At 42.0% G+C, this 23486-nt stretch overlaps 2 protein-coding genes across 2 annotated transcripts in view; both read right to left on the bottom strand.

Annotated features, from left to right (window-relative positions):
* The window catches only part of LOC115102675 (dual specificity tyrosine-phosphorylation-regulated kinase 1B-like), an 80503-nt gene extending 76861 nt beyond the window's left edge, over positions 1–3642 (bottom strand). Inside the window, exon 1 of the mRNA XM_065008467.1 lies at positions 2927–3642. The gene's annotated coding sequence lies outside the window, so the exon portion shown is untranslated. The remainder of the gene's footprint in view (positions 1–2926) is intronic.
* A 1293-nt stretch (positions 3643–4935) lies between these two features.
* LOC115102686 (rRNA 2'-O-methyltransferase fibrillarin-like) lies at positions 4936–9260 on the bottom strand. Its single transcript, XM_029622890.2, has 8 exons — positions 9132–9260; positions 7667–7798; positions 7289–7438; positions 6845–7110; positions 6583–6715; positions 6382–6494; positions 6017–6162; positions 4936–5435 (listed from the first exon to the last, which is right to left on the bottom strand). Exons 1-8 carry the CDS (start codon positions 9139–9141, stop codon positions 5411–5413), a joined length of 975 nt encoding a protein of 324 aa, XP_029478750.2. The 5' UTR covers positions 9142–9260; the 3' UTR covers positions 4936–5410.
* Positions 9261–23486: the final 14226 nt, after the last annotated feature.

Here is a 23486-nt window from a genome sequence, read left to right as displayed (position 1 = left end):
GTTGCTGTGCATCAGGAAATGGGTTCATTCAGAGCCAGATCAAAATCAAATGTACTTTTAGAGGGCTGAGAAGTGGGGTGGGGTTGTCCTCTCAGAGAGAGATAGAGACACTGAGGACAAAGTCACATTGGGACTGCTGGACAGGAATAGAATAGGGAGGGGGAAAGGTGTGTTGGGCAGGTTTAATACGGGACTGACAGGCTGCAGTTCAATCAACCCTGGTCCGAGTAGCGTTCCAGGCCCTACTAAAGCCCACGAGCAAACTTTCACTCTAGAGTAAACTCACTGAACCGGTTTCCTTCCAGTCCCCCTCTAACACACTTTAAGGGCATGTGCTCAAAGGGGACTGCCTCGAAAACCGTGGGCTATGGACTCTGCCTTCTCTGTAACAGGCAAGACACTGCTTACGCTGTAAATCAAGTTTTCCACCGTGTAAACGCTAGGCGTGGGAGGTGGGGAACTATGAACTTGTGTGCGAGTGGGTATCCCCTGCTTCCCCTCCCTAAGCTATCAAACTCAGGTGTAAATCAATAGATGAATGGGGAAGGCCCCCTCAAGTGGTCTCTCCAAAGACAAACAAGCGATAGGTTACCTCACCAGTGCCAGGGTCACTAGAAAAAGAGCATGGGAAGGGAGTGGGGGGCCAAGCTACTACCTAGGTTAAAGTTACTAGATTCAAATAAGAGTCCAAATTACAGACAGCCACCCCCACCATCATAATGATCCCTACTAGGCTTCAAGACACGCACACTCACTGACTTGCACCTGCAAATGCCAGCACAAACTTTTCACACATGCTCACCGGTAAAACAGCGGCATGCCCTTTGACTGGACCAAGTGCTCATGAGCTCTAATACATATTTGCAACATGACCGGAAAGTCATCCTTGTAGGCGAACATCTCATAATCCCGGAATCACACTCCCACAAACACTCAGCTTGACTGACACATAAAACAGCACCTCTTCACACAGTCAGTATTTTGGTGACCAGTCAACACCAACTTGCTGCACTTCAGTTATGTCAAGGTTCGATACAATGAAGTTAGTCAGTCAGTCAGTCCATTCACAACAGCGTGTCACTCTGCTACCGGTACCAAAATAAATCTTGAACAGAGCTTTTCTCTCACCCCAAATTGAGAGGGAAAGAGAACTAGAGAGGGGGGTGTACAGGCCTACAACATGAAGCTATGGTATGGAGGGATGTAATGCACACTCAAATTGGTCTTTCAATATCTTGACAAGAGAATGTATCACAACTGTGTATTCAGCAAAGCTTTTGACCAAATAAATGTGTCATTGTCACATGCAGTCAAATGCTCATAATGTGGTTCAGAATGCTAAATGGAAATCATCCATGCAACTTGGAAATACAGCATTTACTGAGAATCATCCATTTTAAAGCTCCAAATGTATGAGGACAAGCAAAACTACAAGAAAGAATCATGACTCAGTAGCTTAGAGACAATGTCAAACTGCACCCAACCTTTCACCTAAAAACTAACGAGGGAATGATTTTTCTGGTTAGGGTTAACAAACATGATGGACGTGGATGAGGGATACATTCATTAAGATCAAAATACATTTTACATTTACATTTAAGTCATTTAGCAGACGCTCTTATCCAGAGCGACTTACAAATTGGTGCGTTCACCTTAAGACATCCAGTGGAATCAAATTCTGATGGCGTACAAATCTTAACGACATATGCATTAACGTGTAATAACTGTTTCACTTCGGTGCAGTGGTAACAGTAAGAGAATGAAGTCAACATGGTAAGGACAGGGGAAAGTGAATCCATTTTGAACCGGCATTTCTACTTCAGCACCACAGCAAGGGCTTGCTCATAATGCTACATGGAAATCAAGGGTGTAGGCACTGAGATTTATCCAGGGTATGACTTTGCGACAAAGGTTATTCAAAATGGAAAATATACTCCAACAAATGCACTATAACAGACTGCTTTTCATAGTCTTAGGTGGCAATTTCGTCAGAAACTGCATGTCACTCCCAATTCACACACGTGTGAACGTATGAAGATCCAAGGGTTGTATTGTCATCCTTCATACCGAAATCAAAACATATATAATTATGACATTCTTTAATGTATCGTTTTTTCTTGAATCACCATCCACAGCCTTCATCAGAGATTACAATAGCCTTCCTCACTGTCTTGCTGTGAATTCTAAAATGCAGCGATGCAGTGGCTTTTGGGCATTCTCTTCAAAATATTTGCATTGGCTAGTTAAAGAAAACACTGCAGATAAAATTAGGCAGGAGTGATTTAGAATATGGCATCCATCATTTCTCAATTTTACCACGAGTAGGAACAGTGGCTGTGTGATGCATTGAAAAGGGAGGATATCCCAGTCATACATCAAATCGTAATAAGTCCATGATGAGGCATGCTCATCGACAGCTTACATGGCCAACACTGCCCATACTAATATTGAGACTACTGGGCAGGGTGACTTCTGATAATCCTACGTCATTCCTACATTGCAACTGAGAATGTGATTTCTAAAAGATGTTAAAGGATAGTCTGAACTAGCCTCGGATACATTGTAGCTGTCTATCGCAGTTTTCCATCATGGCGAATCACAACCAACGTTGATGATCTTCATTGCAAGGCATCACTACGGGGAAAATGTAGCTACTAGCTAAATTGTCCACAACGTGTACGAATCGATAAATAATGTTACAAGCCAAGTGAATGTCCTGTACAATTAACTAGCACCATTGTGATTGAAAATGGCATATTGATGCTGAGGTTGGAGGACATGGGAGGGTACAGAAGGTGCTGTTTGTATGGATGTCAGTTTATCATCATGGTCTTCTTCAAACACATAACGACTGATGACAAAAACAGCATCTTCACAACAAATTAGTTAAAACCCAGTGAGTGAATAAACCAAGCTTATCTCTTACCTCAGGCGGCGGTTCGTTTCCAGCTTCCCGGAGCAGCCATTATCAGCATTCCCTCTCTCCCTCCGTCCTAGCCTCCACCACAGGTACCGGGCAAAATAACAACCGGCAAACCAATTCCCCCCCCACCCCCAAACTGTAACCCCTCTGATGGGTGAGATATCCTAATAACGAGAGGGTAGTGTCGTTTTTGCAATAAATCCCCGTCAAAACTCGGGTCTTCAGTGAGGTTAGTCTCCAAAGCGCAGTCCAGCAAGAGCGCAGGATGAACTCCGAGGTTCGGCACCGTCCGCCCGGCGCAGTGCAAGCTAGCTAATTGAACAGTTCACAGGTAACATATGTGGTACCATGGCAATGGCTAGGTTGTCATCCAAAATAGACCGTATCTCGCCGTTGATGGTTGATTCTTTCGTGGCCTCTATTTTCACTCAGGAAACCATGTAGCAAACTGGCAACGTTGGGTTTATCGTAGCTGCTGAGTCTGGGAGGCTAGCTAACGTTAGCTAACTAACTAGCTATTTCACTGTAACAGTTACTACTAATATCCAACTACGTGTTGCATGTTGTGATGAACGGAAAGGTGGAGGGGATGAGTGTTTAAATAAAAAATAAACGATTAAAATAAATTTGGGGTATTTCCGGTGCACCGCTATAACTAGCGATGTGCATTCGCAAGGGACCCCCCCTCTCTGGCCGTTAATCTCGATCACACCAGACTGCACTAGCTATCGCTTAGATGAGGGTCTGCACGAAAAGCGCGCCCTCGACACGAAGCTCGTTCCCGCCTGTTTGAGTTGCATTCCCCCTACAAAATGGCCGCCAAAACAAACCTGCGACAGTCAAACTATCTACTACCCTTGGTGTGAATTTAAACATCACATGGAAAGCCCGTTCATAATCTAACGCAGCGGTAATACATTTTTATACAAACTACATCGGCACTTAAACTGGTTTTACATGTGATTATTGGGTAAATTAGCTAAGGTAGTTACCAAGCCAACGTTGCTAGCTAGCCGTAACATAGCTAGCAAGCTCGTGCATGTTTCCTGAACAACAGCCAACCTTGACGTTATCACCAATACGGTTAGAACCTTAACGAACAAGCTAAATGAGTACATTTAGATTCACGGACATGCCGTTACATATGCTCTTAATATTGGTAAATTAGAAATAGCACATAATTCAAACATGTGCTTAACTCGCATGACTGTATAACGGTACCTAATTTTCTGAATAACTATCGGCACCTAAATAGTTATCAGTTAATCATTTCGCATCTGCTAGCCGTCAATCATGTTCAAATTACCCGCCTCTTTCGCGCGTTGACGAAAACCATTGACCAATCTGTATGGTCATTCACTCACACTCAAAATGGCGGCGGTCACCACTGGGATGAAAATTGTATTTTGTCGCACGAGCTGACAATCGGCGTGTCGGTTCTGTTTAAGTACTACTATAGCAGTTAGTCACCGTCATTTTGTAACGGTAAATACAATTTCGATATTATTCAGAAGCGCGTTCACCCATATCAAACTACACGGAACAAAAATAAACGCTACATTCAAATTAATTCATCCCTAATCTATGGATAACACAGGACTGAGCAGGGGCACAGCCATGGGTGGGTTTAGGCCCACTCATTAGGGAGCCAGGCCCAGCTAATCAGAACATGTTTCCCCAACAAAGGGGCTTTATTACAGACAGATATGCTCCTCAGCTGATCCGGCAGGTGAGGAAGCCAGGTGTAGAGGTCCTGGGTACACGTGGTCTGCAGTTGTGAGACCAGACATACTTCCTCAATTCTTTAAAACATTGAGGCAGCTCATGGTAGAGAATGACCATCCAATACCCTGGCAACAGCTGGTGGACATTCCTGCAGTCAGCATGCCAATTGCATGCTCCCTCAACTTGGCTTAGATTTCTGTTCAGTATAGTTCTGAGTGACCATTACTTATGTCATGACAACATATTGTTCCTCTGACCATGTCTTAAAAGCACAGAACTAAATAAAATATACTATCAATGTTTTAATAAAAAAGTAAAGGTACAAAATCACATTCAAGTCAAAGTGAAACATACATAAGCGTAAGCCAGTCTTGTTTTAACACCAAGGGAAAATAATTATTTGACTTCAATGATAAACTGAAACAGTTCTTTAAAAGCATTAGATTTCAAATGAACGTGAATACACAAAAAACACAGTTAAATCATTATCAGGCTTTCCCTCTGTACACTACTTTACATGGCACTACAGAGTTTATTAGCGACGTGAATTTCACCCCGACACCCTCTCCCCAGACCAAAAAAAACACATGTACTTCTAAACCGTCTAAGCTCTGGAGACTGAATACTGAAATGGTCAGTTTGGATATGGGTGTAAGAATGTGGGGGTCCAATCAGTGCCTTGATAAATCCCAGTGCTGAGCACCCCCCATGGCAGAGGCGGATCCATAAAAAGTCACTATGCCACAGCTGCTAAGGGCCAGTTCACTTCTTATTCTTGGGAGCAGGTCTGTAGGAAGGAATATTTGATGAATTCATACTATAAAGACAAAATACATTCTACATGGTGGTCATGTCAGAATTTTCAAAATGCAGACCATATACAAAAATCTGCATTTTAAATTTATTGAGTTTTGTTTCCATCACAGAAAATATACTAAAGCAACACATTCGGCACAAAATACCTTAATTCATCAGACAACAGAAGTGCAATGCTATTTGGCTAGCAGCCACACAAGTAAATGTGCTTACAATGAAAAAGCAAGGTATTTTTTGCTATGTTTTTCATAGAAATAAGTTACCCAGCTACATTTCCTAATGTTTTGCTTGACATTTATCTTGCATTTTACCAGAGAAAGGTAGGTTACGCCAAGAAAAGTACAGGAGAAAAGTAGCTACACATCAGCCAGAACGCTGTCTGAATATGTCATCCCGAGTGGAAAAGTGCAACTGAAACAAAATTAGTCTGAGCAGAAAATTGCAATAAGCAGTATTTAAGATCAACGTTTACAAAACGCAGCAAGATACTTGTTACGCGTTATTATTTCATTAACGTGACCCGTGTATATTTAGAAACAAGCATTTCCTCACCTGTAGATTCCTACTACGATGGCGTGATCTCTCTCATAAGGCTCCAATGTCAGCTGCTCCTGGGGCTTCATGTTTTCCGAGCCCATCTTCTTCACCTCTGCAGCAAACACAGCCTCCGGTGCTGCCGTTGAATCAATGCAGTTTGCCTGGAGGGAGACGAGACAAACGTACTTTAATCCCATTGCAACTGAGGCACTGGCCCCCAGTAACAGCAATCTAGGTTGCTCCTAAAATCAAAAGCTTTGCAGTTCAATGCAAAATGTTCAATGTCTAATATCTTAGTTTGCCTGCTCAAGAATAGTATTCCAGAAGATGGCACCACTAATTCTGAATAACGCCGTTTTTGAACAGTTTCCATGTTTCACCTTGATTGAGATGACAAAGTGCCCTCCGTTCTTAAGGAAATTGTGAGCGTTGAGTGCAACAATTCTGGTCTGATCAGGCTGGGCCACATCAGCGAAGATGACATCTACCATACCTGCATAAAGAGGGTACAGCCAGAGCTTGTAAAATATACATAAACTTCCACAGTATTTTTGCATCAGTGTATGATTTTGATGACTTACCAACAAGCATGCGGTATTTGTGTGGATGCCGGGCATCCTCAATGATGGGAATGATGTTGGTTCTCTTTTTGGCAACATTGAGGAGATCACGTCCTGACCTGTGAGAGAACTCCACAGCATACACAAGACCCTCCTGCAAAACAGAGGAAAAGCCTCATTATATGTACAGGGGTGAAGGACCACACTTCATTGTGAGAATTATCGAGTAGCTCAACTAAACCAATGACAGTTCTGATTATGTGGGGGAAAAAAATATACTCACAGGTCCAACGATGTCTGACACATGGGACACTGTCGTCCCTGATGCGGCACCCAGGTACATGACCTTCGAGCCAGGTTTGATGTGGATCTGATCAACTCCTCCCAAGATGGCTGCTGCCAGCTTTGACCGGAAAGGGTTCCACGCTCTGTACTCAATCTTCGTTTCTCCTTCCTCGACATTCATCCTTTTTTCTCCATACACAGACTCTCCAATCACCATGTTCTTTGTCACCAGGGCATCTTCCTTACCACGGCAGATGAACACTCCTGAGGGCAGGAAAATTGAGACGTATGAAATGACAACACTCCAATATATTGGGAAGTTTACAGTTTAGAAGAAACATTTTGCACAGAGTGGGTGCTGCTGAACAACACAAACAATAGTGCAACTACAGGCCTCTGCTGGAGACAGCTTGTATTGCACAGCTCCAACTTTTCCACTCACCTTCATGTCTATGAGGCTCCACAGTGACTTTCCTGCCAGCCCCGAAGCCGCCACGTCCACCCCTACCCCTGGGGGCGCCACGACCACCTCCACGACCACCTCCACGGCCTCTGAAGCCACCCTCGCCGCTTGGAGACCTAAATCCACCTCCTGTAACAGGGAAATAACAAGTAATGTCCAGTTTGTGCACAAATTAACCACGTGCAGTAAACAACTTTCATCCATGGCAATTGCGCGACACTTGATGTGTTAAGTCACATTAGGTTGTCTTGTGACCTCAAATATGTGATAATGCTCGTCAGTCAGGTAAACTTACACAAGACGGAACAGGCATGTACCTATAACATGTCAAATAAAATCTAGCTATGTTTGACTTACCACCTCTGCCTCGGAATCCTCCTCGTCCACCTCTATCTCCAAAACCCCCCCGTCCACCACCTCTGTCTCCAAAGCTTCCTCTTCCCCGGAAGCCTCCTCTGCCGCCTCGATCACCACCCCGGGGGCTGAATCCTTAAAGAATATGATTTTTTTTTAGATTAACCTTCAAATGTATGGCACATGACATGGTGCAAACAAATGAGATGCTTTTTATTTATTTTTATTTATTTCACCTTTATTTAACCAGGTAAGCAAGTTGAGAACAAGTTCTCATTTACAATTGCAACCTGGCCAAGATAAAGCAAAGCAGTTCGACACATACAACGACACAGAGTTACACATGGAGTAAAACAAACATACAGTCAATAATACAGTAAAAAAATAATAATAAAAAAAAACAAGTCTATATACAATGTGAGCAAATTAGGTGAGAAGGGAGGTAAAGGCAAAAAAGGCCATGGTGGCAAAGTAAATACAATATAGCAAATGCTTCAGATTTATGGTACATGTTATAGTATAGATTACTTCTAGAATCATAGATGCCAACAACTAATGCATGGTGGAATTGATACCCTAATAGCGGTTCAAAGGGCTACAACGAACTTGGAAATGGAATAGGATATTCAATATTTTTGAATGTCTATGTGTTAAGTTTGCCAGCAAACTAGAAGACTGCATTTGAGCTTGAGTGGTAAACCAAAGATAATGGGTAAACAGCATGACACGGCCGGCAGCGTAGCCTAGTGGTTAGAGCGTTGGACTAGTAACCGGAAGGTTGCGAGTTCAAACCCCCGAGCTGACAAGGTACAAATCTGTCGTTCTGCCCCTGAACAGGCAGTTAACCCACTGTTCCCAGGCCGTCATTGAAAATAAGAATGTGTTCTTAACTGACTTGCCTGGTTAAATAAAGGTAAAATAAAAAAAAATAAAAAAAAAGAATATAGATAATGCAATGGGCTAGTTAGTGACCTGGTTACCAATGCTAGCATGTTGCGAGCACATGTGCCAATAACGTTTGACCGATATTTGGCTAGGCACTCAAATCAAAATCACGTTCAGGCAAAATAACAAGAATAGGTGTGTTGTGTGCGAACAATAACTACATCGATTGCTTGAAAGCTAACGTTAGTGCGTATGAACACGTGTTTAGTTTGTGCCATGCGGGCTGTACCATTGCGAAAAATGTGCATTAAATCACAGAAGCGGCAAAGACAGTCCAAACACTTTAATATTAATGATCAATAATGAAATCGAACACAAACACGTCGTACGTGTAACCATATAGTCAGCTACATGCACTATTTACTTGTTCAAGTTGTGTGAGAGAAATCATGGCTAACGTTAATGCTCCCAACACCAGGCCGGAAGATGAAACTTCACAATAAAATGTGGCCTTCATAATAGTAAGACTTACGGGCATTTACATTATGTATCCCCGTCTACTCAATTGGTCAAATAAACTTACCTGGTGTCATATTTGGTAAATTGCTGTGCTCTCAATCGAAAACAGCTCGAAATAGTTTTCTCGGTCTTCTCTATCTTCCTCTCCTGAACACGCAGCACACACTACCTAGCAATGTGGCCATGCGTCATCAGACTCCTCCTTCCCATGATACACCACGGTCTGGACGATCATCTTTTTCAAGGGTGTCAATAATTTCGGACGTTCTAGTCTTGAGCCCAAGACTACAGAGTTTAAAAAAAAAAATACTGCCTGCAGTCCTGACGGATCATAAAGTCATATGGCTGACTAAGAATGTGCAGTAATGATGATACGAAATACTCTATTGGGAACTGCTTAAATCTGCTCAGCCTGTACTGCTTAAGGGAAACGGCTTGGTTTAAGAATATGTGAGGTAGCTGAGCTCTCTAAGAAGCTTGATCTTAATTAGAACGCTAAATTGAATGATTTACAGAATCAACTATATATACTTTATGAGGAAAAAGCTAGAGGAGCCTCTATAAGATCCAGAAAATAATGGCTTGAAAAGAACAGCAGATACTTTCATTTGGAAAAGAGGAGAGGGAACTCAACACACTCCGGAAATGTAAGATTAATGGGGATAGAGTTATCAGACTTTACCACTAAATTAAGAGAATCTTTACTCCTTCGATAACAGTTTGAGTGACTAAGGATCTCCTTGATTTTATAGAGAATGTTAACTCAGTGAAGAATCCAATCGGTCTTGATGTCAAGATTTATCCATTATGGACATCCAATATGGGGTTGCTCAATTAAAAAATCTCCGGGTTGAGATGGATTAACCTCTGAATTTGACAAAACTTTCTGTGACAAAATAGTCCCATTTTTACTTGAACAAAGAGGTTATAAACCTGCCTCTCTGAAGCAATGGGTTATTACTCTTATACCTAAACCACACAAGGATCTCTTAATTATTGGTGTCCAATCACACTCCTAGATAACGAATACAAAATTATAGCCTCAAGCTTTGCGAAAAGGTTATAATCGTGTTTGAATGATCTGATTGCTGAATGTCAATCAGGGTTTATGAAAGGGCACCATATATCTAATAATCTGAGGCTGGTGTTAGATTTGGTTGAGTACTGTGATCTAGTGGATGACTTCCCTGTTGGATTTTCAGAAAGCATCTGATACCGTAAGTCACAATTTTATCTTTGATTATCTTAAGCATTAAGTTTGGTCATTCTTTTGTTGATGCTATTATAATTTTATAATGGTGGCAATAGCTGTATCAAACTGTCATGGAACATCATCAAGGTAAACCTTCAGGATTGGTGGGTCCCCTGCCGGATGGTTGAGCTAACGTAGGCTAATGCGATTAGCATGAGGTGTAAGTAACAATTTCCCAGGACAGGCATATCTGATATTGGCAGAAAGCTTAAATTCTTGTTAATCTAACGGCACTGTCCAATTTACAGTAACTATTACAGTGAAAGAATACCATGCTATTGTTTGAGGAGAGTGCACAGTTTTGAACATGAAGTTATTAATAAACAAATTAGGCACATTTGGGCAGTCTTGATACAAAATTGTAAACAGAATGGCAATGGTTCATTGGATCAGTCTGAAACGTTGCACATACAGTGCTGCCATCTAGTGGCCAAAATCTAAATTTAACCTGGGCTGGATTAATACATTATGGCCTTTCTCTTGTATTTCAAAGATGTTACAAAAAAAAAGTTGGTTCTTTCTTTGTATTATCTTTTACCAGATCTAATGTGTTATATTCTCCTACATTCCTTTCACATTTCCACAAACTGCAAAGTGTTTCCTTTCAAATGGTATCAAGAATATGCATATCCTTGCTTCAGCTAGATTTGTGCATGTCATTTTAGGTGAAAATTGTGTGTGGGGGGGATCCCTAAGGTTTTAACATTTACAAAGTTGTCCAATCTCACCTTTTTTGTTAGTATCTCAAACATTATGCTCTTTAGTTTATCAAAGTCAATTTGAAGGCATGACATTCTAGGCCAAAGATCAAGATATTCCCAACTGGCACATGACGCCTCACTTTTTTGGGAAAAATGTGTCACAAACTAGATTAGCATTGGATATTGTGAAGCAGTTCTCTAAAATGTAAATAGTCCGGGTGGCCATTTGATTAGTTGTTCAGCAGTTTTGTGGCTTGGGGGAAGAAGCTGTTACGGAGCCTTTTGTCCTGGACTTGGCGCTCTGGTTCCACTTGCCGTGTGGTAGCAGAGAGAACAGTCTATGACTTGGGTGACTGGAGTCTGGCAATTTTATTTGTCACATACACATGGTTAGCAGATGTTAATCCGAGTGTAGCAAAATGATTGTGCTTCTAGTTCCGACAATTTTTTGTGCCTTTGTAACAGTATAACTTTAGACCGTCCACTCGCCCATACCCGGGTGCGAACCAGGGACCCTCTGCACACATCAACAACAGTCACCCTCGAAGCATCGTTACCCATCGCTCCACAAAAGCCGCGGCCCTTGCAGAGCAAGGGGAACTGCTACTTCAAGGTCTCAGAGCAATTGACGTCACTCTGCACACATCAACAACAGTCACCCTCGAAGCATCGTTACCCATCGCTCCACAAAAGCCGCGGCCCTTGCAGAGCAAGGGGAACCACTACTTCAAGGTCTCAGAGCAAGTGACGTCACCGATTGAAACGCTATTTAGCGCGCACCACCGCTGACTAGCTAGCTGTTTCACATCGGTTACACCTTCCTCTGACACCACCTCGTTTATAGGTGGATATCAGGAAGCTTGGCCCCAGTGATGTACTGGGCCGTACACACTACCCTCTGTAGCGCCTTATGGTCAGATGCCGAGCAGTTGCCATACCAGGCGGGGATGCAACCGGTCAGGATACTCTCGATGGTGCAGCTGTAAAACCTTTTGTGGATCTGGGGACCCATGCCAAATCTTTTCAGTCTCCTGAGGTGGAAAAAGTGTTGCCGTGCCCTCTTCACAACTGTCTTGGTGTGTTTGGAGCATGATAGTTTGTTGGTGATGTGGACGCCAAGGAACTTTCGACCCGCTCCACTTCAGTCCCGTCGATATTAAAGGCGGCCTGTTTGGCCCTCCTTTTCCTATCGTCAACAATTAGCTCCTTTGTCTTGCTCACAGAGAGAGAGGTTGTTTGGTATTATATCTTTGTGAGATGTTTGTGTGAGATGTTTGTTCTGAAAGGAGCTGTCAATCCAGCAGATTAACATCTCTGAAAAATAAACTATAACCTACCTCAGTGTAATAATCACCAAAAATCTAAAGGCTGTGAATGATCTTAATATCAGGCAAAATGACAGGTCAAGGGGAGGCAGAGGTCAGTAATCCAGATCAGAGTCCATGAGGTACAGAAAGGTAGGCAGTCTCGGGGTCAGGGCAGGCAGAGGTCAATAATCCAGAGTGGTGTGACAAGGTACAGAACAGCAGGCAAAAATAGGGGGAAAACGGGAACTAGAAAAAGACAGGCGCAAGGGGAAAAAACTGGTAGACATAAAGAACAAAACAAACTAGCAGAGAACACAGGTATATATACACTGGGGGAAATGGAGAAGATGGGTGACACCTGGAGGGGGGTGGAGAGGTGAAACAGATCAGAAACACTTCATTTGAATCCTGTAACTGAATCTATCAGAAATACATTTTCCTCATGGTTAGGGAGGGATTTAAATCTTCGGGGGAGAGGGCTTCTACCTAAAGCTGAGTGGCTATCTTTTTTCCCAAATACACCTTAGATAGGCTATTGTACAACTTCATATGGAAAAGTGGGATAAAATCTTTACTTCAGAATAATGCATATTTTGGAACATCTATTGTAAGTGATATCCAGGTGAATGGCATAGGTTTACTAGATAAGAAATTCAGCAATCGTTTATTAAGGGATATTTTCTACAGGAATTCTATTCCTTCTGCTATATGTTGTTGGGCTTCATTGTTTGATGTAAACTGGCGCCGTGCTTGGCTCACTCCACACAAATTGGTTTCAAATTAAATGGGTCTTCCGCATTTAACCCAACCCCTCCGAATCGACATCCACGACGCCCGGGGAACAGTGGGTTAACTGCCTTGCTCAGGGCAGAACAACAAATTTTTACCTTGTCAGCTCGGGGATTCCATCCAGCAACCTTCCGATTACTGGCCAAGCGCTCTAACCACTAGGCTACCTGCGCCCCTCAAAAGGAAATCTTCTTTAAGATTGTCCATAGATTCTGCCTGTGTAATAACTTGATTTCTAAATACACTGCTCCAAAAAATAAAGGGAACACTAAAATAACACATCCTAGATCTGAATGAATGAAATATTCTTATTAAATACTTTTTTCTTTACATAGTTGAATGTGCTGACAACAAAATCACACAAAATTATCAATGGAAATCAAATTTATCAACCCATGGAGGTCTGGATTTGGAGTGACACTCACAATTAAAGTGGAAAACCACACTACAGGCTGATCCAACTTTGATGTAATGTCCTTAAAACAAGTCAAAATGAGGCTCAGTAGTGTGTGTGGCCTCCACGTGCCTGTATGACCTCCCTACAACGCCTGGGCATGCTCCTATTGAGATGGTCTCCTGAGGGATCTCCTCCCAGACCTGGACTAAAGCATCCGCCAACTCCTGGACAGTCTGTGGTGCAACGTGGCGTTGGTGGATGGAGCAAGACATGATGTCCCAGATGTGCTCAATTGGATTCAGGTCTGGGGAATGGGCGGGCCAGTCCATAGCATCAATGCCTTCCTCTTGCAGGAACTGCTGCAGGAACTGCTGACACACTCCACATGAGGTCTAGCATTGTCTTGCATTAGGAGGAACCCAGGGCCAACCGCACCAGCATATGTTCTCACAAGGGGTCTGAGGATCTCATCTCGGTACCTAATGGCAGTCAGGCTACCTCTGGCGAGAAACATGGAGGGCTGTGCGGCCTCCCAAAGAAATGCCACCCCACACCATGACTGTCCCACCGCCAAACCGGTCATGCTGGAGGATGTTGCAGGCAGCAGAACGTTCTCCACGGCGTCTCCAGACTCTGTCACGTCTGTCACGTGCTCAGTGTGAACCTGCTTTCCTCTGTGAAGAGCACAGGGCGCCAGTGACGAATTTGCCAATCTTGGTGTTCTCTGGCAAATGCCAAACATCCTGCACGGTGTTGGGCTGTAAGCACAACCCCCACCTGTGGACGTCAGGCCCTCATACCACCCTCATGGAGTCAGTTTCTGACCGTTTGAGCAGACACATGCACATTTGTGGCCTGCTGGAGGTCATTTTGCAGGGCTCTGGCAGTGCTCCTCCTGCTCCTCCTTGCACAAATGCGGAGATAGCGGCCCTGCTGCTGGGTTGTTGCCCTCCTACGGCCTCCTCCACGTCTCCTGATGTACTGGCCTGTCTCCTGGTAGCGCCTCCATGCTCTGGACACTACGCTGAAAGACACAGCAAACCTTCTTGCCACAGCTCGCATTGATGTGCCATCCTGGATGAGCTGCACTACCTGAGCCACTTGTGTGGGTTGTAGACTCCGTCTCATGCTACCACTAGAGTGAAAGCACCGCCAGCATTCAAAAGTGACCAAAACATCAGCCAGGAAGCATAGGAACTGAGAAGTGGTCTGTGGTTACCACCTGCAGAACCACTCCTTTATTGAGGGTGTCTTGCTAATTGCCTATAATTTCCACCTGTTGTCTATTCCATTTGCACAACAGCATGTGAAATTTATTGTCAATCAGTGTTGCTTCCTAAGTGGACAGTTTGATTTCACAGAAGTGTGATTGACTTGGAGTTACATTGTGTTGTTTAAGTGTTCCCTTTATTTTTTTGAGCAGTGTATATACATGATGTTACCAGTGAATGCAGTTTTTGTGAACTAGAAACTGAATCTATTGAACACTTATTTTGTAATTGTTTACATAGTGAGGTGTTCTGGACTGATGTGAAACTATATCTTGGCAACAAAATGCATACAATCATTGAAATATCTAAGTTTGACATTATTTTACAACACAGACCCCAGAATTGAACGTCAGTATGTCATAAATCTCTTTATTTTACTAGGAATATTTTTCATACACAAATCAAAATGTTTTAAGAAAAATGGCCTTTTTCATTTAAAAAAATCTGATTTGCAAAACTATCCAGAATCATTAAAACGAATGCAAAACAAAATGTCTATTTAATTTGGTATAATGTGGATTTGTATTATTATTATTTATATTTTTTCCTTTTCCTTATTTCTTTGTGTAATCCCTCTGGCTATTCTGTTTTTTTGTGTTTTGCATGTTACTGTTTAATAATAATAAAAAATGAATATATACAAATTTGAACCCCACTCTATAAGTGACATGTATTCATGGGTACCAAGAGAAGCCAGTCTTCCCCAAAAATTTGACCAAGAAAAAAAACAAGAACACATAAAGTAATATATCTTTCGTCTCTCTGTGTTTCATAATTTTCCATCAATTCGCAAGAGGCTGGCTGAATGTATCTCATCGGAGAAAGCATCTGAGTGAGCGAAACAGTGCCCCTCTGTCTCTCTACGTGTAGCCCACCTATCTGATGCTGTCTGGTCCAAACGAGTATGACATTGTTGCTGAATTAAATGCAAGGGAAGCCAGCAAGCATTTGACCTCCCTTGATAAATAAAGTTGAACAAATTAGCTAATCAGTGTTGAGCTCAACTGTGAATGGTCCTGGTGCACCTAAAAACAAGTGTCAAGGGAAGCCAGCTTGGATTTTGCTGTCACCTATCAAATCACATTTATTCATTTTTTATTTAACCAGGTAGGCTAGTTGAAAACAAGTTCTCATTTACAACTGCAACCTGGCCAAGATAAAGCAAAGCAGTGCGACAAAAACAACACAGAGTTACACATGGGATCAACAAACGTACAGTCAATAACACAATAGAAAAATCTATTTATAGTGTGTGCAAATGTAGAAGATTAGGGAGGTAAGGCAATAAATAGGCCATAGAGGTGAAATAATTACAATTTAGCATTAACACTGGAGTGATAGATGTGCAGATGATGATGTGCAAGTAGAGATACTGGGGTGCAATAGAGCAAAAAAGATAAATAACAATATGGGGATGAGGTAGTAGGGTGGGCTATTTACACATTGGCTGTGTACAGGTGCAATTCTCAGTTTGCTGCTCTGACAGCTAATGCTTAAAGTTGGAGAGGGAGATATAAGACTCCAGCTTCAGTGATTTTTGCAATTCGTTCCAGTCATTGACAGCAGAGAACTGGAAGGAAAAGCCTCCAAAGGAGGTGTTGGCTTTGGGGATGACCAGTGAGATATACCTGCTGGAGCGCATGCTACGGGTGGGTGTTGCTATGGTGACCAGTGATCTGAGATAAGGCAGAGTTTTACCTAGCAAAGACTTATAGATGACCTGGATCCAGTGGGTTTGGCATTGAATATGTAGCGAGGGCCAGCCAATGAGAGACTACAGGTCGCAGTGGTGGGTAGTATATGGGGCTTTGGTGACAAAACGGATGGCACTGTGAAAGACTACATCCAGTTTGCTGAGTAGAGTGTTGGAGGATATTTTGTAAATGACATCGCCAAAATCAAGGATCGGTAGGATAGTCAGTTTTACGAGGGTATGTTTGGCAACATGAGTGAAGGAGGCTTTGTTGCGAAATAGGAAGTCAATTCTAGATTTAATTTTGGATTGGAGATGCTTACTGTGAGTCTGGAAGGAGAGTTTACAGTCTAACCAGACACCTACGTATTTGTAGTTGTCCACATATTCCAAGTCAGAACCATCCAGAGTAGTGACGCTAGTCGGGCGTGTGCGGGTAGCAATCGGTTGAAGAGCATACATTTAGTTTTACTTGCATTTAATAGCAAGAGGAGGCCACAGAAGGAGTGTTGTATGGCATTGAAGCTCGTTTGGAGGTTTGTTAACAGTGTCCAAAGAAGGGACAGATGTATACAGAAATACATACAGTGCATTCGGAAAGTATTCAGACCTTTTGACTTTTTCCACATTTGGTTACGTTACAGCCTTATTCTAAATTGACAAAATATGTTTTTCCCTCATCAATCTACACACAATACCCCATAATGACAAAGCAAAAACATGTTTTTAGAAATACAGTAGAGTACAGTAGAGCACAAACTCTACTGTGCTGTACTGTAGTGTGCTCCACTTTGCTGTACTGTAATTCCCAAACTTGCGAAGCATAGAAATCTATGATTGTTTCAGATTTGGTCTGGTCCGGACAAAACATATGTGGCCTTGTTTAGGGGCGGAACTCATTACAATAATATGATAAATAAGGATATTGCATAGTTCTACCTTTGTGTACCTATTCAGGATACATCCCCATGCAGGGGTCACGTTAACGCTGAAAAAAATACAAAACACATAAGACATATTTTTCTGCATTTTATAAACACAAATCTAATATGCTTTTATTGTAATTTTTGCTCAGCATCAGACTAATTTGTTGCTTCAGTTGCACTTCTCCACTTGGATGAGAATTCATGAGGGCATTCTATCAGCTCTAACTGGTGTGTAGCAACTTTTTTCCAGTACTTTTCTCGGGGTAGCCTACTTTTCTACAGTAAAATGCTAGATTAACTTCAAACAAACATTCTAAGCTCATGTTAGCCAAATAGAGTTGCGCTTCTGTTGTCATCTGATGAAAATTAAGCTATTTTCTGCAGAATGTGTTGCACTGATGTATTTTCTGAAAGTAAAATGATAGCTGCACGCCCCTGATCTCTTTATTGAAGCAAAAAAAACACTGACTTTCAATATAAAATGTAGGTGAAATATTTTAAAACAAGATTTTTTTTATGGTCTGCATTTTGAAAATGCAGATTTCTGAACTCTAACTTGACCCCTGCCATGAATAAAATGATATTCATATTTATAATTTTCTGAATATTACATGATGCAAATCCACTCAAAAACCAATATATATATATTTTTTAAACACTGGTATGATTTCATAGCTGACACCCCATTCTTAACGCAGACATCTTTGAATCTTAATTCTGCTTTTTTGGAAAACATGGTCGCATAAAAAACAAACATTTTTTTATTCTGTTACCAAACTTTGCATCTGCACAGTTCTTCCATTAAATATGTTTTTGTGAAATTTTATTTTATTTCTTCAAAGTAGTTATTGTGCATAGTTGTATGGTTTTTGTTTGGCATACATTTAAAGTGAAAAATCTGAGTCAAAGCGTAATTCCATTACCGTGGAAATTCCCATCTACAAAAAAAGCTAATGTGTCTACAAAAAGCTAATGTGTAGGCTAAATACACTATTGCAGATTTGATTGAATTGAGCCACAACCTATTTACTTTGAAGGTTAACTTGGAATGCATTGCTGCTGTGGATGACTTGCCACTTGTGGAATACACTGTATTGTATTAGTTCATGATAGGTTGGTGTATGAAGGACAGAATTGAGGCCTCTTAACCCCGCAGGTTCACATATTGCATTCGGAGACCCCTTCACCTTTCCCAAATTCTGTTAACCTTGTTTTAAAATGGATTACATAAAAATGTTCCTCATCAGTCTACATACCCCATAATGACAAAACAAAACAGGTTTTATAAATGTTTTTTTTTTTTTTATGATAAAAAAAGATATTTAAAAAAAGATACCTTATTTACATAAGTACTCAGACCCTTTGCTATGAGACTCGAAATTGAGCTCAGGTGCATCCTTTTTCCATTGATCATCCTTGAGATGTTTCCACAACTTCATTGGAGACCACCTGTGGTAAATTTAATTGATTTGGAAAGGCACACACCTGTCTATATAAGGTGCATGTCAGAGCAAAAACCAAGCCATGAGGTTGATGGAATTATCTGTAGAGGATTGTGTCGAGGTACAGATCTGGGGAAGGGTATCAAAAACTTTCTGCAGCATTGAAGGTCCCCAAGAACACAGTGGCCTCCATCATTCTTAAATGGAAGAAGTATGGAACCACAAAGACTCTTCCTAGAGCTGGCCGCCCGGCCAAACTGAGCAATTGGGGGAGAAGGGCCTTGGTCAGGGAGGTGACCAAGAACCCGATGGTCACTCTGACAGAGCCCCAGAGTTCCTCTGTGGAGATGGGAGAACCTTCCAGAAGGACAACCATCTCTGCAGCACTCCACCAATCAGACCTTTATGGTAGAGTGGCCAGACGGAAGCCACTCCTAAGAAAAAGGCACATGACAGCCCGCTTGGAGTTTGCCAAAAGGCACCTAAAGGACTCTCAGACCATGAAAAACAAGATTATCTGATCTGATGAAACAAATATTGAACTCTTTGTCCTGAATGCCAAGCGTCACTTCTGGAGGAAACCTGGCACCATTGCTACAGTGAAGAATGGTGGTGGCAGCATCATGCTGTAGGAAAGTTCTTCAGGGACTGGGAGACTAGTCAGGATTGAGGGAAAGATGAACGGAGCAAAGTACAGATAGATCCTTGATGAAAACCTGCTCCAGAGCGCTCAGGACCTCAGACTGGGGAGAAGGTTCACCTTTCAACAGGACAACGAGCCTAAGGACACAGCCAAGACAATGCAGGTATGGCTTCGGGACAAGTTTCTGAATGTCGAGTGCCCAGCCAGAGCCCGGACTTGAACCCGATTTAACATCTGTGGAGAGACCTGAAAATAGCTGTGCAGCGACGCTCCCCATCCAACCTGACAGAGCTTGAGAGGAACTGCAGAGAATGGGATTAACTCCGCAAATACAGGTGTACTAAGCTTGTAGTGTCATACCCAAGAAGACTTGAGGTGTAGTCGCTGCAAAAAGGTACTTCACAAAGTACTGAGTAAAGGGTCTGAATACTTATGTAAATGTGATTTTCTGTTATTTTGATACATTTGCAAAAATGTCTAAAAAGCTGTTTTTGCTTTGTCATTATAGGGTAGTGTGTAGATTGATGAGGGGGAAAAAAACCGATTTAATCCATTTCAGAATAAGGCTGCAACATAATGTGGAAAAAGTCAAAGTGTCCGAATGCACTGTACAGAAAGAACTTGAATTGTTGCAGCTGTTTGTATTGTTGTCCTTCGGTGGCTAGCTAGCTACCTAAAATGGTCCCTTTCCTAAATTAGCCATGGATAGAGATAGGGATTTGTATTTGTGGTTTTACTTAATTCTCCCTACTGGCCAATGATTATAACAGTGTTTCTGATTCAACCATTAATACATACATTGTTGTGCCCCTGGCCTGAGAGGATGGAAGTTCAATATGTAGCTAGATGTAAAAGGCTAACGTTAACTAGCTAACGTTGCCCATGAATGAAAGTTAGGCTAGCGAGCAAACATTTTAGCTCGGTAGTTTAGGACAACAAAAAATGAAAGCTTGTACTGTATGACAGAGAGATAGACCGTTTGGTCAACATGAAAGAGAAGAGGATGGCATTGGTGTTTCTCTACAAGTAGGGTCAACATGATTTTTATACTTGCACACATACCTACACACGCACACAGAAATCAGAACCATTGACAGCCAATTCATATGTAGCTTGTGTTGATTTGGATTAAATTGTTTTTGGTATCTTTTAGTTGTCACTTTATTAGACTAAGCAGAGGTGATTTGATGATTTTGAAATGTTTAAGTTTAAATGGTGCTGGTATAGTGGAGGCAGCTCCTGTTTTCTTTGTGACTTGCAGTAACCCTCTTTGGTTCTGAATCAATAGTTGTTTAGTGGTCCAAAAATGTTGTAAACATTAACTTGCATGACCATGCTGTCTGTTACGTGCTTTGTGGACATCACCGGGCAGAGGTTGCTCTCCGGTTTTGTAATAAAACAAGTGTGGTTTAATTTATTCTGCTATTCTGTGATTATTTTCTGTATTTCTTCTATCCAGAGGGAGCATCACGTGACTAGGGACAAGATCTGTGACTTGCTTTGCTCTCCGGAGCAGTGCGCCTTTGAAAAGAGTGATTACTGGGGTGATGTTAAGTGTTGTGGAGCAACTGAAATTGAAAATTCCCTGTGCCAGTGACGCCTGCCGTTTTGTGTGACGCAGACCCGGTGGCAAGCGTGGTGAAACTGAGAAGACACTGTCTGTCCTTTTGGGTTTTGAAGCAGAGTCTTCACCTGACAAAGTCATGTTAGGATATATCAGTTAACATTGAGGGCTTTTGTGCCAAATCCACTAAGGTGTTTCAGATGCCGAGCTTATGGTCATATTGTAGCAGTGTGTAGGTGGGAGATTCAGAGATGTGAGAAGTGTGAAGAGGGCATGGGACAAAGTAATGTGTAGTATCGGTGGAAAAAACTGTGTCAATTATGGGGGTGCCCATGTTGCTGGGGATCAGAAGTGACCGGTGTGAGAGAGACAGGTTGAGATGGCCAGGGTCAGAGTAGAACAGAAGGTGTCATATACTGAGGCAGTGAAGAGAGTAGGGGATGATTCGTCAAGGGTGAGTAGTAGACTTAGGCCAGTACAGAGTGATACAAATTTGTGCTTCAGTAAAGTTAACTTCTTAGCATTCATTGCCATGGTTATCAATTGTACCTCAGAAATGGAACGTAAATCACAGAAACATTATTTTGTGGTGGCAGTTGCGGAGAAGTACTTGGGTGTACAGAAGAGTTTACAAGGTGTTTTGAATGAAAGAGTCCCGTCCGCCCAAGCCATCGGCCTGGTGTAGGATCAGTTAGGGTCAAAGTAGTGGAATGGGGTGGTGATTTGTATACATTTATGAAATAGTGGTATATGTAGGTGGAGGGTTAGTTGGTTGCAATTCTTTCCTTTTTCCCCTCCTTTTACATTTTTCTATCACAAAATGTAACGGGATTGAACACACACTACTGTACAGTAGGCGGCAGCATGCAAACAAAATGTGCAAACTCCATGATACCAAAGAATAAGTAATCAAGATTTTAAATTATGTTTTTGTCAAATACTATAATTATTTGAACTTCTTGGGGTCAATTTGCAGCGTACAAAGGATTTATAATAATGTTCCAGCCCCCCCGACCATCCACTCAAATCATCCCGCGGCTGAATGTAGTTGATGACCCCTGCCATAGGGACTATGGTGACGACATACAAGATATCGAAAAGTTGTTCTCCATGGATATTCAATTGCATTTAGTGTCAATTCTAACGATCCAACTGAATTTTTTCTTTAAGATTATATGCATTTTTAAACACTACACGTATGCCACTGGCTTCTGATTTAGCTCTGTGTGAAGAAGCCTATCCTCGGCTTTACCCTTCTGACTACAATGCATTAGTTATTGAATCGTTCTTTTGATTTAGCTGAGGGGAACTGATCAAAGTGTGAAACGCTCTACCTTAAACAACTGATCCTTGATTCTGATACGGTTTTGGAAACCTTGAACACTCAACTTATTTATCACCCCCAAAAAACTTTACAAATGGACTGGAAAAGATACACTGGCTACTGTTCGATGTTTTACCACAGATTTCCACCAAGGTTTTTTGTGTAGCACAGCTTCAAGCCAAGGTTTTTTGTTCCCTCCCAAGTTACCATTTGTAGTTCAGGTCAATGTGCAACGCGAAATACCTCTGTGGGATTCTGTGTTAAAACAGCAGACAGTAAGTGTATCTGTCACGCCTACTCCTGCTCCTTCTGGCTCCCATCGTTAGCACACCTGGACTTCATCACCACCCTGATTACGCTCATATAACCCTTACCAACCTCAGTCATCAGGCAGCATTTGTTCTGGTTTCATGTTTAGACCCTTCTCTTGATTTGTCACACACCATGACCACCATCATTATTAAACTCACCATCTGCTTCCTGACTCCCAGCAGTCACATTAGAGTTCAGAAATCTGCATTTTCAAAACGCAGACCATCAATAAATCTGAATTCCTAGGCTAGGCTAGGCTACCCTGCCGCCCCAAGTTAATCATGCATTTCACCAGAGGATAGTTGGCAACAACGACGAAATATACCAGAGGTACACGTTGGTGAATTCTCATCCGACTGGAGAAATGGGGCGGCAGGGTAGCCTAGTGGTTAGAGCGTTGGACTAGTAACCGGAAGGTTGCAAGTTCAAACCCCCGAGCTGACAAGGTACAAATCTGTTGTTCTGCCCCTGAACAGGCAGTTAACCCACTGTTCCTAGGCCGTCATAGAAAATAAGAATTTGTTCTTAACTGACTTGCCTGGTTTTTGTTTGGTAAAACACCACAAACCCCAGAGGTGCCTTACTGCTATTATAAACTGGTTACCAATGTAATTAGAGCAGTAAAAATAAATATTTGGTCATGCCCGTGGTATACCACAGCTGTCTGTAATGGGTGCATGTCAGTGGAAGGGAAGTCAGGCGCAGGAAAACGAACTTGGTATAAACGGAGTCGTTTAATAAGTGCAAAACCAAAATATACAACAAAAAGATATATATAAGTGGGTACAAAACCCGTCG

The sequence above is a fragment of the Oncorhynchus nerka genome, linkage group LG3, assembly GCF_034236695.1.
Source record: "Oncorhynchus nerka isolate Pitt River linkage group LG3, Oner_Uvic_2.0, whole genome shotgun sequence".
Classification (NCBI taxonomy): Eukaryota; Metazoa; Chordata; class Actinopteri; order Salmoniformes; family Salmonidae; genus Oncorhynchus; species Oncorhynchus nerka.
Note: the sequence above shows the minus strand (reverse complement) of the source record. Positions and strands in the feature narration are given on the sequence as shown.